The sequence below is a fragment of the Lithobates pipiens genome, unplaced genomic scaffold, assembly GCF_037356315.1.
Source record: "Lithobates pipiens isolate NorthernLeopardFrog02 unplaced genomic scaffold, aLitPip1_a1.2 Scaffold_18, whole genome shotgun sequence".
Classification (NCBI taxonomy): Eukaryota; Metazoa; Chordata; class Amphibia; order Anura; family Ranidae; genus Lithobates; species Lithobates pipiens.
This window is the reverse complement of record NW_027507758.1, coordinates 606,021,363-606,037,543: the sequence shown is the minus strand read 5'-3', so window position 1 is coordinate 606,037,543 and position 16,181 is coordinate 606,021,363. Positions and strand designations below refer to the sequence as shown.

General features: G+C 40.6%; 1 protein-coding gene across 1 annotated transcript; it reads left to right on the top strand.

The window, feature by feature from the left end:
- Nucleotides 1–3,264: 3,264 nt before the first annotated feature.
- On the top strand, nt 3,265–11,841 carry SOX7 (SRY-box transcription factor 7). The gene is made up of 2 exons (XM_077489275.1): nt 3,265–3,595; nt 10,415–11,841. Exons 1-2 carry the CDS (start codon nt 3,367–3,369, stop codon nt 11,272–11,274), a joined length of 1,089 nt encoding a protein of 362 aa, XP_077345401.1. The 5' UTR covers nt 3,265–3,366; the 3' UTR covers nt 11,275–11,841.
- The last annotated feature ends 4,340 nt before the right edge of the window (nt 11,842–16,181 follow it).

Sequence of the window (16,181 nt, the reverse complement as noted above, 5' to 3'; positions counted from 1 at the left end):
TTGTGCCCATTATGAGGGCTTCCCACCATCTCTGCGCTGAGTTCCCAGGTCTGTACACCTGCTGTGTTCCCCTTATGATGGGGTCCCCACCATCCCTGTGCTGACATCCTGGGTCTGCACACCTGCTGTGCCCATTATGAGGGGTTTCCATCATCCCTGCACTGAGTTCCTGGGTCTCTACCCCTGTTGCGCCCATTATTAGGGTTTTCTTTTATTCGTTCACTGAGTTCCCAGGTCTGTACACCTGCTGTACCCATTATGAGGGTTTTTCAGCATCCCTGTGCTGAGTTCCCAGGTCTTTGCACCTGTTGTGTCCCCCTTATGAGGGGTTCCCACCATTTATGCACTGATATCCTGGGTCTGCACACCCACTGTACCCATCATAAGGGGTTTCCATCATCCCTGTGCTGAGTTCCTAGGTCTGTACACCTGCTGTACCCATTATGAGGGGTTCCCAACATCCCTGTGCTGAGTACCCAGGTCTGTACACCTATTGTGTCCCCCTTATGAGGGGTTCCCACCATTTATGCACTGATATCCTGGGTCTGCACACCCATTGTACCCATCATAAGGGGTTTCCACCATCTCTGTGCTGAGTTCCTGGGTCTGTACACCTGCTGTGCCCATTATGAGGGTCTCTCACCATCCCTGCATTGAGTTACTGGGTCTCTAAACCTATTGTGCCCATTATGAGGGGTTCCCACCATATCTGTGCTGAGTTCCCAGGTCTGTAAACCTGCCGTGTTCCCCTTATGAGGGGTTCCCACCATCCATGTGTTGACATCCTGGGTCTGCACACCTGCTGTGCCCATTACAAGCGTTTTACATCATCCCTGCACTCAGTTCCTGGGTCTCTATGCCTGTTGTGTCTATTATGAGGGGTTTCCACCATCCCTGTGCTATGTTCCCAGATCTGTACACCTGCTGTGCCTATTATGAGGGGTTCCCACCATCCCTGTGCTATGTTCTCAGATCTGTACACCTGCTGTGCCCATTATGAGGGGTTCCCAGCATCCCTGTTCTGAGTTCCCAGGTTTGTACACCTGCTGTGTTCCCCTTATGAGGGGTTCCCACCATCTATGCACTAATATCCTGGGTCTGCACAACTGCTCTGCCCATTATTAGGGGTTCCAACTATCCCTGTGCTGAGTTCCAGGGTCTGCACACCTGCTGTGCTTATTAGGAGGGGTTCCCACCATCCCTGTGCTGAGTCCCTGGGTCTGTACAACTGCTGGTCCCATTATGAGGGGCTCCCACCATCCTTGTTCTGAGTTCCCGGGTCTGTACACCTGATTAGCCAGTATAAGGTCTTCCTACCATCTCTGCCCCAAGTTCCTGGATCTGCACAGCTGTTATGCCCATTATGAGGGGCTCCCACCATTCCTATATTGAGTTTCTGGCTCTGCACACTTGCCATGCCCATTGTGATGAGCTCCTACAATCGCTCTGTTGATTTTCCCAGGTCTGCACATTTCACTGTGTCCATTATGAGCGGTTTACGTTATCCCTGCACTGAGTTTCAAAGTCTACAACCTTGCTATGCACACCTGATGATCCCACTATTGAAGGGTTCCCACCATCCCTGCACTGAGTTCCCAAGTCTGTACACCTGTGGCTCCCATTAGGAAGGGATTGCACCATTACTAATCTCTTGAGCAAGTGTACTTTGCAAAGTACACAGGTGTTGATTTACCAAAGGCTTAGACTGTGCGCTTTGCAAAGTGCAGTTGCACTCTGCAAGAGCAGTTCCTCCAGAGCTTAGTAAACGATCAGAAGCTCTGCTGACTTTTATCATCCAATCATGCAAGCAAAATTTCATTTTTTTTTTTGTTCTTTTCTTTGCATGTGGTTAGATATTCTTTGCAAAGTGAAGATTTACCTCATTTACTAAGCGCTGGAGCAGCGTCAGTCTATTTGCCTTTAGTAAATCAACCCATAGGTGTTTATGGTACTCTAGGTATATAGGGGATACATTACTATGCTACCAATATATATGGGACCCTAGGGGTATATGAGACCCCTGGTGTATATGGGATCCTTAGTGTATTTGAGATCCTTAATGGTGCATATGAGACCCTTAGTGTATATGGTGTAAATGAGACTCTTGGGTATATAGGTCCTCTAGTGTTTATGAGACCTCTGGTGTATATGGGACCCTCTGTGTGTATATGCGTTTCTTGGCATATATGGAACTCTAGGCGTATATTAGACCCTAATGTATATAGAAACCTTTGTGTATATGGGTTCCTTGGTGTATATGGGAGCCTCAGGGTATATGAGACCCTCTGTGTATATGATGCCCTTGATTTATATGGGACTCTTGTTGAATATAGGACCATTGGTATATATGAGACCCTCAGTGTATATGGGACCTTTGATGCATTTGAGTTACTTGGTGTATAAGATACCCCTGGTGTATATGGGACCCTCTGTGTATATGAGTTCCGGAGTGTATATGGGACCCTCTGTGTATATTAGTTTCTTGGCATATATGGAACTCTAGGTGTATATGAGACCCTAATGTATATAGAACCCTTGGTGTATATGGGTTCCTTGGTGTATATGGGAGCCTCAGGGTATATGAGACCCTCTGTGTATATGATGCCCTTGATTTATATGGGACTCTTGTTGTATATAGGACCATTGGTATGCATGAGACCCTCGGTGTATATGGGACCCTTGATGTATATGAGTTCCTTGGTGTATAAGATACCCCTGGTGTATATGGAACCCTTAGTGTTTAGAAGATCCCAGGTATATATGGGACCCTTGATGTATTTGCATTCCTTGGTGTTTTAAAAGACCCCTGGTATATATGGAGCCCTTAGTGTTTATAAGATTCCAGGACCCTTGGTGCATATAGAACCCTTGCTGCACATAAAAACCTTGTGGTACCCTTGATGTATATGAGTTCCTTGGTGTATAAGAGACCCATGGTGTATATAAGACACTTAGTGTTTATAAGATCACTGATGTAAATTGGACCCTTGGTGTATGTAGGACACTTGGTGTATAGGGAACCCTTGATGTATATGGAACCCTTGGAGTATATGGGACAGGTTGTAGGAAGTAAAGCATGCCAGTGTATAGTAGAGTGTGTTGACTGAAGCACATTTTCTTGGTGTTGGAGGAGCAGTTACAGCCTGGGGCTGGAGGTAAGGTTGTGTCATATATTTTTTTTTCACAGCTCTTGGGAGGAGCTGACTTTTACTCATTGGAGGAAACGTGTTCTCAAGAGCTGATAAATGACCCAGGCTGCCAGGAACTGTCTGCACACTCTTTAAGGAGTGCCTGGGAGAGTCAGAAGCGACCAGGAAGGAGCAGCTCACATCACCCCATACCATACCTGACACTCAGCAAGGAGCTATGACTGCACTCATGGGTTCCTACTCATGGTCGGAAGGCTTGGACTGCTCTACCATGGATGGAGACCTCTCAGATGGACTGTCCCCCCATAGGTCCCCCCGGGAGAAAGGCTCAGAGACCCGGATCAGGAGACCCATGAATGCCTTCATGGTTTGGGCAAAGGACGAGAGGAAGAGGCTGGCGGTGCAGAACCCCGACCTCCACAATGCGGAGCTCAGCAAGATGCTGGGTAAGATATGGGGGGCCACTGGTGGACCTCATCTACTGGACCTCATCTGCTAGAGGATCCTCTGTGATACCGGTCCACTGATTATCATTTCATACATCTACCTACCTCTACCTCTTCTTCAATGTATTATTAACCATAGGACATTCTATCTATCTATCTATCTATCTATCTATCTATCTATCTATCTATCTATCTATCTGTCTTTCTGTCTATCACAGTTTATCTAATTTACTTATATGTATGCTACTTCTTCTAAAAATAAATAAATACAAAAGAATAATAATACTATTAATAATAGTAGTAGTAGTAGTGGTGCATAAGTCTCTTATATAGATAATTCTAACGATCTACCTATTACAAAATCTATACATTTGAATTGAATGTCCGCATCTAGCTACCACTGTCTATTCTTCTAAGTATTATTCATTATAGATAATTATCTTAGCCTATCTATCTATCTATTTTAATTTTCTTTCTGCATCCAATTACCTCTCTCTCTTCTTTTATATATTAATATTTATAAATAATCCTTTTAGCCTATATGTCTATCTATCTATCTATCTATCTATCTATCTATCTATCTATCTATCCTCTTATGATCTATCTATCTATCTATCTATCTATCCTCTTATGATCTATCTATCTATCTATCTATCTATCTATCTATCTATCTATCTATCTATCTATCTATCTATCTGTATATGTCATCAATATGTTGTAATTTTCTTTCCATCTACATCTCTCCCTTTAGAATTATTCTAAATAAATCTAGACAATAATTAGGGACTGATTTACTAAAGGAGTTGAGAATGTTCACTTCAAGTATCCAATCATGTGAAGTTCCTGTATACATATTTTTTTTTTATTTGCACATTATTAATAATTAAAATGACTATTTTTTGATTTTATTGAACATTCTCAACCCATTTGTGAACAAAGCATTATCTATCTACATATCTATCTATTATACAATCTATCTATATATTTAATTTTTCCACCTACCCCTCTATCTGCTTTTAAGTATTAATAATTATAGATAATCCTCTCAGTCTATCTATCTATCTATCTATCTATCTATCTATCTATCTATCTATCTATCTATCTATCTATCTATCTATCTATCTATCTATCATTATATCCATGATCTGTCTCTCTATTCTAAAATGTACACATTATTCCATGACTATTTCTTGAGCAAATCTATTAATATCAAAACTATAATAGTTTGCTAAAGTCTATCTATCTTCTATAGCAATCTATTGTCTATCTATCTATCTATCTATCTATCTATCTATCTATCTATCTATCTATCTATCTATCTATCTATCTATCTATCTATGATTTCCTTTGTATATAGGAAAGAGAGGGTTGATTTCAGCAAAATTTTTATTATTAGCAATTAATTATATACTATCTATCTATTTATCAGTCTGTCTGCCTATCTATCTATTTATCTATCTATCTATGATTTTCTTTGTATATAGGAAAGAGAGGGTTGATTTCAGCAAAACTTTTATTACCAATTAATAATATTCTATGTATATATGTATCTATCTATCTGTCTGTCTGTCTGTCTATCTATCTATCTATCTGTCTATCTGTCTATCTATATGTCTATCTATATGTCTATCTATCTGTCTATCCATCTATCCATCTGTCTATCCATCTATCTATCCATCCATCTATCCATCCATCCATCCATCTATCTATCTATCTATCTATCTATCTGTCTATCTATCTGTCTATCTATCTATCTGTCTATCTGTCTATCTATCTATCTATCTATCTATCTATCTATCTATCTATCTATCTATCTATTTTGATTTCCTTTGCACATATACCCACATCTTTCTTCTCCTAAGTAATAATAATTACAAATAATCCTCTCAGGCTTTCTCTTATATCCACAAATGTTTATTCCTGATCATTGTTGCATTCACTAAATTAAAATGTATCCATATCGACTTAATAGAGTTTGTCAAGTTGTGACAGGAGGAATACATAAAAATACTTAAAAAATGAAGCACACCTGAAGTAGGAAACAAGACAAAGCAGATAGATAGTTCTAATTCCCATGGCACCTTAAGGGTTAATTCTCCAAAAAGGTGCATGTTGATTGGTTGCTTCTATGGATCACTAACTGACAACAATCCTACAGGAAGAAGATTTTTTTTTTTTTTTTTTTTAGCAGTTTCTTTGTTGTTAGCATGTGATCATATAGGAGGACCCAGGAGTGCAGTGCAGATTGTGTGCCTATAGAAATTCTGGGCTTCATGAGAACTACAAGTCCCAGCATGCTGTGACAGACCTGTAGTTCCCCTATAACACAAGTGGTAAATAAACTTTTCTATAACATGCTGTCTGGGTCTCAGTCCCTGATTCTGGATTTAGTATTCCTGTATTTAAAGGGATCTGCTAAATATTACAGTATTAATAAAACTGTAAATTTTACAGTATTAATAAAACTGTATATATTACAGTATTGATAAAACTGAAAATATTACAGTACTAATAAAACTGTAAATATTACAGTATTAATAAAACTGTAAATATTACAGTATTAATAAAACTAAATATTACAGTACTAATAAAACTGTAAATATTACAGTATTAATAAAACTGTATATATTACAGTATTAATAAAACTGTAAATATTACAGTATTAATAAAACTGTATATATTACAGTATTAATAAAACTGTAAATATTACAGTATTAATAAAACTGCACCCACAGGGGGATTTATTCACAGGAGCACCTCTACAGATTGTAAATTAAATTAGGAATGAGAGATATGGCAAACACTAAAAATAATGGGGATTTGTTTTACTATATTGTCCCCTTCTAACAGAAGAAGTGAGAAAGGGGAGGGGGGGGGGGGGGGGTGTCATTCTACTCACATAGGGGTACAAGACCTACATAGGTGACAGAGGGGGACAACTGGCTGCAATGAAGAGCACATGGAGGAAGGTAGAGAATGAAAAAGAAAGAAGAAAAAAGCTGTATGAAGGAGATTATAGAGATGAATGGTATGCATGGGACTGTCTGCTCTCTCTGTGGGCTCTGCTAGTCTTTGCATGGATTAGTAGGGATCATGGAGGGCGCAGTCAGGGATTTGTACACTTGTTTGTGAAGTTCTGACTGAACTCTGAGAAGAGGGAGAGGAAGCTGACTGATTGCAGACACCAGGGCCACATTGCCTCTTATCAGCCTGCTGGACGCTCCGGAAATGGTTCAAATCTATGAGCTGCGGGGCCACTCCACTGAAGCTATAGAGCAAAAACAACAACAATATAAATCTGCAATTTAGTAACAACAGTGAAAAAAAAAAAATAAACAGAAGAAATAATAATAGCATCAACAGTGAAAACAATAACTCCACAAAAGTAGTAGTAGTATTAAAAGTAAAATAAAAATAATAGTGGTAATATAGCAACAACAGTGAATAAAAAAAATAAAAAAAAAACTCCATAGAAGAAATGATAATAATAATAATAATAGCCACAACAGTGAAAAAATAACTTCAGAACAGTAGAAGTAAAAAAAAAATTTAAGAAATTATAATATTGATAATAAAAACCTCAACAATGAAAAAATAACTTTATAAGTAGTAGTAGTAGTAATAATACCTCAACAGTGAAAAAAATAACACCAGAAAAGTAGCAGCAAAAGTGAAAAATAAATAATAATGGCAGTATAGCAACAACAGTGAATAATAATAATTCAAATAAACTCCATAGAAGAAATAATAATAATAATAGCCTCAACAATAAAAAATGTTTTATAAGTAGTAGTCGTAGAAGTAGTAATAATTATTATTAATAATAATAATAATAATAATAATAATAATAATAGCCTCAACAGTGAAGAATTAACTCCAGAAAAGTAGTAGTAAAAGTAAAAAATAAATAATAACGGTAATATAGCAACAACAATGAATACACAAAAAAAACTCCATAGAATAAATAATAATATTAATAATAATAGCCACAACAGTAAAAAAATAACTTTATAAGTAGTAGTATTAGTAGTATTCATGATCATAATAATAATAATAATAATAGCCAGAACAGTGAAAAAATCACTCCAGAAAACTAGAAGTAAAAAAAAAAAAAAATAGAATAACCTATAGCATTAATAATAATAGCCTCAAAAATGAAAATATAACTTTATAAGTAGTAGTATTAGTAGTATTCATGATAATAATAATAATAGCACAACAGTGAAAAAATAACTCCAAAAAAGTAGAAGTAAACAAAAAAAAAATAGAATAAATTATAACATTAATATTAATAGCCTCAACAATAAAAAATTTTTTTTTATAAGTAGTAGTATTAGAAGCAATAATAATAATAATAATAGCCTCAACAGTGAAAAAATAACTCCAGAAAAGTAGTAGTAAAAGTAAAAAATAAATAATAATGGTAATATAGCAACAACAGTGAATAAAATAAAAATACTCTATAGAAGAAATAATATTATTAATAATAATAATAATAATAATAGTGAAAAAATAGAAAAAAATCTAACATTAATAATAGCCTCATAAGTGAAAGTTTACTTTATAAGTAGTAGTAGTAATAATAATAATAATAATAATAATAGCCTCAACAGTGAAATAATAACTCCAGAAAAGTAGTAGTAAAAACAGACAATAATAATAATACTATAATGAATAAAACAAAACTCCATAGAATAAATGATAATAACATTACTATTCCACAAAAGTAATATTTTTTTTCTTCCAAATCCCAAAAGTAATATTAAAATACTACTATTGCTACTACTATTACTAATAATAACAACAACAATAATAATAATAATAATAATAATAATAATAATAATAATAATAATAATAATAGAAAGAAACAATAAATAAGGAACTTCAATGCAGAAATAATAATAATAATAACCACTGCAGTGAATAAAGAACTTCAGTGTAGAAATAATAATAAAAACAACAATAATAATGATAGCCACTTCAGTAAATAAAGAAGTTCAGTGCAGAAATAATAATAATAACGAAACAATAATATTAGCAAGAACTAATAAATACTGAAGTTCAGCGCAGAAATAATAATAATAATAGTAATAATATAGCAACCACAGTGCAATCAGGGAGCACTCATTCTATTTATTACATAACACGAGGCTGATTTACCAAATAAGTTGTGTAAATAATCAATTCAATTATCCAATCAGGTGAAAGGCAAGTTCCTGTTTACTATGAACACCCAATCATGTGCAGATAAAATTCGCTTCCTGGTCAACAACTGCTGAGAGATTGAGGCCGATTTACTAAAGGAGCTGGGAAAATAATGCACTAGATTGTGGGGATATTTTAGTTCCATTATCCAATCTTGTAAAAAGCAACTTTACTTTGAAAACCCGATTATGTGCAAACAGTTTTTACATGATTGGATAATTGAAGTAAATATTTATATTTTTTTTATGAGAAAAGATTCTCAATTTGTTTAGTAAATCAGCCTCTGTGTGTCTGTGTTGTTTATCTATCTATCTATCTATCTATCTATCTATCTATCTATCTATCTATCTATCTATCTATCTATCTCTGGCTTCTCTCTGTCTGTCTATCTATGTATCTTTGTCTATCTGTCCATCTGTCTATTTATTTATCTCGCTATGCCTATCTAGTATTTTATATTGTTATTTATCTTTTTAATAAAATCTAGGTTTTAAATAGAACATCATAGCTGTATCATAATCGGATCTATCTACGATCTATAATATTTTTAATTTGTGTGTATCAGCATTAAAAAATCGTCATTATTTTAAATAAAATCATAAAAACGTTTGTGTGTGTTTGTAGATATATCTATCTATCTATCTATCTATCTATCTATCTATCTATCTATCTATCTATCTATCTATCTATATATATATATATATATATATATATATATTTACAAACACTAATTATCTCTCTCTGTATTATTAAAGATTGGCGAAATTGATTTTGTATAAGTCTAGCTATATATGCATAAGACTAAAATACAGATGAAAAAAAAAAATTCGATTGTAAATAGATGAATATGTAAATCTAAAATATATATAGATTATTTTTTTTAAATCGTTTCGGAAACCCAACAAATTCTTGCACTGCACCTAATTAAAATTATTTTTTAAACACTATATGTAAAAATAAAAAACAATTCGAGGATACAACAGGCTCAGATATTAATTGGTTTGATCTGCAGAAAGCTACATATTAATTTATTGCTCGGTGTACAATAACCACATGAAACATGTGCAAGAGGTTGGCTTGATCATTTGTAGTGTCACGATTGTCACAATTTGACAATTTGTGAGATATTTTTACGACCTATCAACTAACATTTTTTTTTAATAATATTATTTTTATTAGTAGTAGGATTATTATTATTGTTATTATTATTATTATTATCATTATTATTATTATTAATAATAATAATAATAATAATAATAATAATAATAATAATAATAATAGTAGTAGGAGTCGGATTATTATTATTATATAATAATTATATTATTATTATATAATAATTATAATAATAATAGTAGTAGGAGTAGGATTATTATTATTATTATTACTATCAGTGCCATTATGATTAAAACACCTATTTATAAATGATACCCTATGAAAATATTTTGTCATGGGGGGGGGGGGGGGGGGTTCAGGAAAGCTTTATATCTCTTCGGTCGTTTGCTAAAAATACACGTTTCCTATGACCTGACACCTGGGCTGTTGATCTGCACATCCTCCATGCTACATCCTGAATTTTAATGACTGTTTTTTTTTTGTGTCCTGTTTGATGTGCAGGAAAATCCTGGAAGGCCTTGTCTGCACCCCAGAAGAAGCCCTATGTGGAGGAAGCTGAGAGGCTGAGAGTCCAGCACATGCAGGACTACCCCAACTACAAGTACAGGCCCAGAAGGAAGAAGCAGATCAAGAGGATCTGTAAGAGGGTGGACACTGGCTTTCTGCTCAGCAGCCTCTCCAGGGACCAGAACTCTTTGCCGGACAGCAGAAGCTGCAGGACAACTGGGGATAAGGATGACAGCGGGGTCTACTCTTCTGCATCAGCTCTGCAGGATATCAGAAGCTATAGGGAGTCCCAGAATGGAGTCAGCAAACATGAACAGACCTACCCCTATGGCCTCCCAACCCCACCAGAGATGTCCCCTTTGGAGGTCATTGACCAAGAGCAGAGCTTCTACCCTTCATCTTGCCCTGAGGACCACCACCCTCACCTGAATGCCACCAGCTACCCACCTGAGTACTCCAGAAGCCCCATCCTTTGCAGTCACCTGAGCCAAATGCCTGGACCACCAATGATCCCCCCCAACTGCCCCCCAGGCTACTTCAGCTCCAGCTACCCTTCTATACACCATCATAGCTACCAGATTCATGGCCACCTAGGCCAGCTGTCCCCCCCACCCGATCACCCCCACTACGAGAGCATTGAGCACATCAGTCAGGCTGAACTTCTGGAGGACATGGACAGGAATGAGTTTGACCAATACCTAAACACGTCCATAGTGGAGCCCAGTGAAATGACAGTGAGCGCCCATGTCCAGGTGTCCCAGTCTGTGGACCTACAGCCACCCCAAGAGACTAGCCTTATATCTGTGCTGGCAGATGCCACTGCGACCTATTACAACAGCTATAGCGTCTCCTAGAGGCACTAGGAGAAGGACTTTGCATGGACTGACAGTATTAAATGGCTGTAGACTAAGCTAAGGACACTTACTGTACCTCTCAGGGTTGTCACACCAAGATGAAACCTTCACACCAAGATGAGACCTGGAGCTAATGGACTCTTCTCACTACTGACACACTGGGGTCCTATGGTTTGGTGGAACCTATATGTGAAGGGAAATCCTGTACATAAAGTTTATTGTATGCTTATATCTGGACATAAAAATAACTAGTCAAAAAAAATATCTAGTGCTGAGCAGTAAGATACCTCCATGGCTAGCTATGGTATCTGAGGAGGCTTTTGTAGGCACCTAGATAGAATGTCTATCCATACTGTACAGGAAGGAGATAGAGATAGGCAAAGGAGACATTCGTTGCCCTTATAACATTTTATTTTATGTCTCATTGAACAGAAAAAAAAAAAATGTTTTTTTCTCCAGTTCAAGGAATTAAAAGTTGTGATATAAAATGTATCCGCACTCTTTTTTTTTTTGTATGTTACTTTTTTTGTTGTCATTGAATAAAGAATGAACTTGCTTTCTGAATAATGTAGCCTAATTAACCCTATCGTCGCTGTCTGACATTATGGGAACTCTGTAGTAGTGATGGACGAACTTCCGACGGGACGTTTCGCGAACGCGAAATGCGAACGGACCCAAACGTTCGCGAAACCGACCGTTCGCCGCGGGCCCCATTGACTTCAATGGGAGGCGAACTTTGCAAACCTTCATGTCGAATTTGCGGCCACGTGGTAATTATTAGGGGGTAAAACGTAGTCCCACCATCTGGACAATGACATAATACATGTATGAGGTGAATTTGGGATCGATAACTACAAGCATTTTTATTTTATTTGGGAAATTGTTCTAACAATTCAGGACTATGGAGCTAATGAAGGCAATGGAGGAGAGGGAAGGTCAGGGACCAGGGTAGGCAAAGAAGAGGGTGCAGGAGATGATCACCAGCAGCGTGACATACCGGAATGACACATGCACCGTGATAGAGGCATCTGACAGCAGCACCGTAATACAGAGCACTGACAGCAGCACCGTGACATACAGCGCTGACAGCAGCACCGTGACATACAGCGCTGACAGCAGCACCGTGACATACAGCGCTGACAGCAGCACCGTGACATACAGCGCTGACAGCAGCACCGTGACATACAGCGCTGACAGCAGCACCGTGACATACAGCGCTGACAGCAGCACCGTGACATACAGCGCTGACAGCAGCACCGTGACATACAGCGCTGACAGCAGCACCGTGACATACAGCGCTGACAGCAGCACCGTGACATACAGCGCTGACAGCAGCACCGTGACATACAGCGCTGACAGCAGCACCGTGACATACAGCGCTGACAGCAGCACCGTGACATACAGCACTGACAGCAGCACCGTAAGCAGCCCCAGGAGGAAGTCAGCACAGCACAGGGATGGTGTGATCCCCTCATAATAAGAACCCCCAGGAGGAAGTCAGCACAGCACAGGGATAGTGTGATCCCTTCATAATAAGAACCCCCAGGAGGAAGTCAGCACAGCACAGGGATATCATAAGCAGCCCCAGTAGAAATATGACACCGCTCAACCTCTTCAAAGAGGAGGGTAGGGGCATATAGTACGGTGTGCTTTTTTGGGTCAAGGAAGTGAGCCAAATGAATTAAGAAGGTCTGTGTGCTTGATTAAAAAAATAGTTTATAGACATATACATGGTCTACTGGTCACATGTGTTGAATTCCTCCGAGATCCATGCCTCATTCATTTTTAGAAATGTGAGGTAGTTAACACTGTGGTGAGCTAGGCGAGTACGCTTATCGGTCACAATCCCCCCTGCTGCGCTGAACGTCCTTTCGGACAGGACACTGGATGAGGGGCAAGCCAACAGTTCGATTGCAAATTGGGCAAGCTCTGGCCAGAGGTCAAGCCTGCCCACCCAGTAGTCTAGGGGTTCATCACTCCTCAGAGCGTCCACATCGGCCGTTAACCCAATGTAGTCGGACACCTGACGGTCTAGGCGTTCCCTGATGCTGGATCCGGATGACACCTGTCGATGGGTCGGCTGAAAGAATGACCTCATATCCGAAGTCACCAACACATCTTCAAACCGGCCTCTTCTTGCAGGCGCTGTTGGATTGGTACCCGCAAATCCTTCTCTGGGAGTGGGAATTGCTCCTCTGCCAGCGCACGCAAAAGCAGAATGCAGCATTTCTCGAAGCAAGGCCTGGAAGTGCTGCATTCTGACAGCCCTCTGCGACGGCGGTAACATTTCCGCCATTTTGTGTTTGTACCGGGGGTCTAAGTACGTTGCCACCCAGTACTGGTCCTTGACCCTCATGCTTTTTATACGGGGGTCCCTATTAAAACACTGGAGCATGAAGGCCCCCATTTGCACTAAAGTGGAAGCGGTGTGGTGGCCTGGCTCCTGCTCATCATCCAGGATAATGTCGTCCTCTTCATTCTCCTCTCCCCATCCTCGCACAACAGGGATCCCAGAAAGGTTTAAAGCATGCTCTTCTTGCTCCTGCTCATCCGCCCCGGCACCATCCTCCTCTGACTCCTCATCAGACTCCTGTTGTTGACTTGTCTCAGATAGAGTAGCCCCCCCTGGGAATTCATCCAGCATTGCGACTTCCTCATCTTCCCGCTCCTGCTCCTCCACAGCCTGATCAATGACACGACGCAATGCACGCTCCAGAAAGAAGGCATAAGGTACCATGTCACTGATGGCGCCATGGCTGCGACTGACCAGTTTGGTGATCTCCTCAAATGGCCGCAGAAGTCTGCATGTGTCGCGCATGAGCAGCCACTGGCGCGGTGAAAAAAAACCCAGCTCCCCAGAACCGTTTCTTTCGCAGAGTTCATACAGGTAGACGTTAACTGCACGTTTCTGCTGGAGCAGCCTATCAAGCATATAGAAGGTTGAGTTCCATCGCGTCGGGCAATCGCAAATAAGACGTCTGACCGGCAGATGGTGTCGCCGCTGAATGTCAGCAAGGCGAGCCATGGCCGTGTAAGATCTTCTGAAATGGGCCGAGATTTTCCTTGCCTGCCGCAAGATGTCCTGGACCCCAGGGTATTTGACAAGGAATCGCTGCACGACCAAGTTTAAGACGTGTGCCATGCACGGCACGTGCGTGATTTTGCCCTGTTTCAATGCGCTAAGCAGATTGGCACCGTTGTCACACACCACTTTACCAACTGTCAAATTGAGCGGTGTTAGCCACTCATCTGCCTGTGAACGCAAAGCTGAAAGGAGTGCCGGGCCAGTGTGGCTCTTTGCTTCCAGGCACAACAGACGCAGCACGGCATGGCAACGTCTCACCTGGCATGTGGAATAGGTTCTGGGGAGCTTGGGCGGTGCAGTGGAAGAGACGCTAGCAGCGGAAAAGGAGGAGGCAGCTGAGGAGGAGAGGGAGGAGGATGGAGTAGGAGGAGGAGAAGAAGAGTCAGGCCTGCATGCAATCCGTGGCGGTAAAACCAAATCTACACGGGTGCCACGGGTTACATGCTTGACGGCCGTCAGAAGGTTCACCCAGTGGGCAGTAAAACTGATATACCTTCCCTGCCCGTGTTTGCTAGACCACGTGTCTGTGGTCAGATGTATCTTGGCACCGACACTGTGTGCCAGAGATACATTCACTTGCCGCTGAACATGGCCATATAGCTCTGGGATGCCCTTCTCTGAGAAATACTTCCTTCCTGGGACCTTCCATTGTGGTGTTCCAATGGCCACAAATTTGCGAAAGGCCTCCGAGTCCACCAGTTTATATGGCAGTAGTTGGCGGGCTATGAGTTCTGACAAGCCAGCCGCCAACCGTTGGGCAAGAGGGTTATCCGGCATCATCATTTTTTTACGCTCAAACATTAGGCCCACGGAAGCCTGCCTTTTTGCAGAAAAATGTGAGCTTGGCGTGATGGAAGGTGGAGTGGAGGACAATTGTGAGGAGAGAGGAGAAGGAGAAGTAGAAGACGAGGCTGGACGGTGAGAGCCTGCAGTGTGGCTTTGTGTGTTCCGTTGCTCCCACTGGGCTCGGTGATGGCTGCTCATGTGCCTTCTTAAGGCGGTCGTCCCTAGGTGAGTATTGGGCTTACCGCGACTAACGCGTTGACTGCAAAGATTGCAGATGACAACGCTATTGTCAGCAGCGGACACGTTAAAAAAAGCCCACACTGCGGAGCCATGTGCCGGTGTCCTGGGAGCGCCAGATGTGACCGTACATGGTCGATGACTCGCTCCTGATACATTTGCAGTCTGCTTTGTCCCTGCTGTGCAATGTAAGTCATTGCTGCTTCTCCTCCCTATCTGCTGGTCCATATCTCCCTCTGAACTCCCCTCCTCTTCCTCTCTTGTGGGCACCCACGTGACATCACTAGACACGTCATCATCAACGTCACCTTCCCCACCGCTATAAGTAGAGATCTCGGAGTAGGCAGCAACACCGGGGACCAACCTCCTCCTTGGGCTGATCTGGGTACTGGCGTCAGACTGCTGAGTAGCGCTTGTTGCTACCTCCTCTTCCTGATCCAATACCAAGAGTGGCTGCGCATCAGAAATGTCCTCTTGATATGGATCGGAAAATAATTCCAGTGACTCAAGCGGAAGGTATGTGGTGGTGGTGGTGGTGGTCGTGTTGTTGGTGGTAGTGTCTTTGGGGGTGCACATAGCAGAGAGTGAAGAAGAGGGTGCAGATCGAGAGGATGAGGAGGGTGCAGAAGAGTAAGGCTGAGCGAGCCACTCAACCAAGTCTGGTGCATCCTTTAAAGTAATTGAACGCACCTTCTGCAACTTCCCACTTTGGCTCAAGCCTGTTGCTCCTGCCCTACCCCTACCACCCCTGCGGAAGGGCCTGCCTCTTCCTCTGCATGTCATTTTTTAAATGACCCTG

Excerpts from the sequence above, each read along its gene's own strand:
- SOX7 (XM_077489275.1), top strand. The coding sequence starts at position 3,367 with ATGACTGCACTCATGGGTTCCTACTCATGGTCGGAAGGCTTGGACTGC. Across the intron at positions 3,596-10,414 it reads GGAGCTCAGCAAGATGCTGG|GAAAATCCTGGAAGGCCTTG; the intron begins GTAAGATATGGG and ends TTTGATGTGCAG.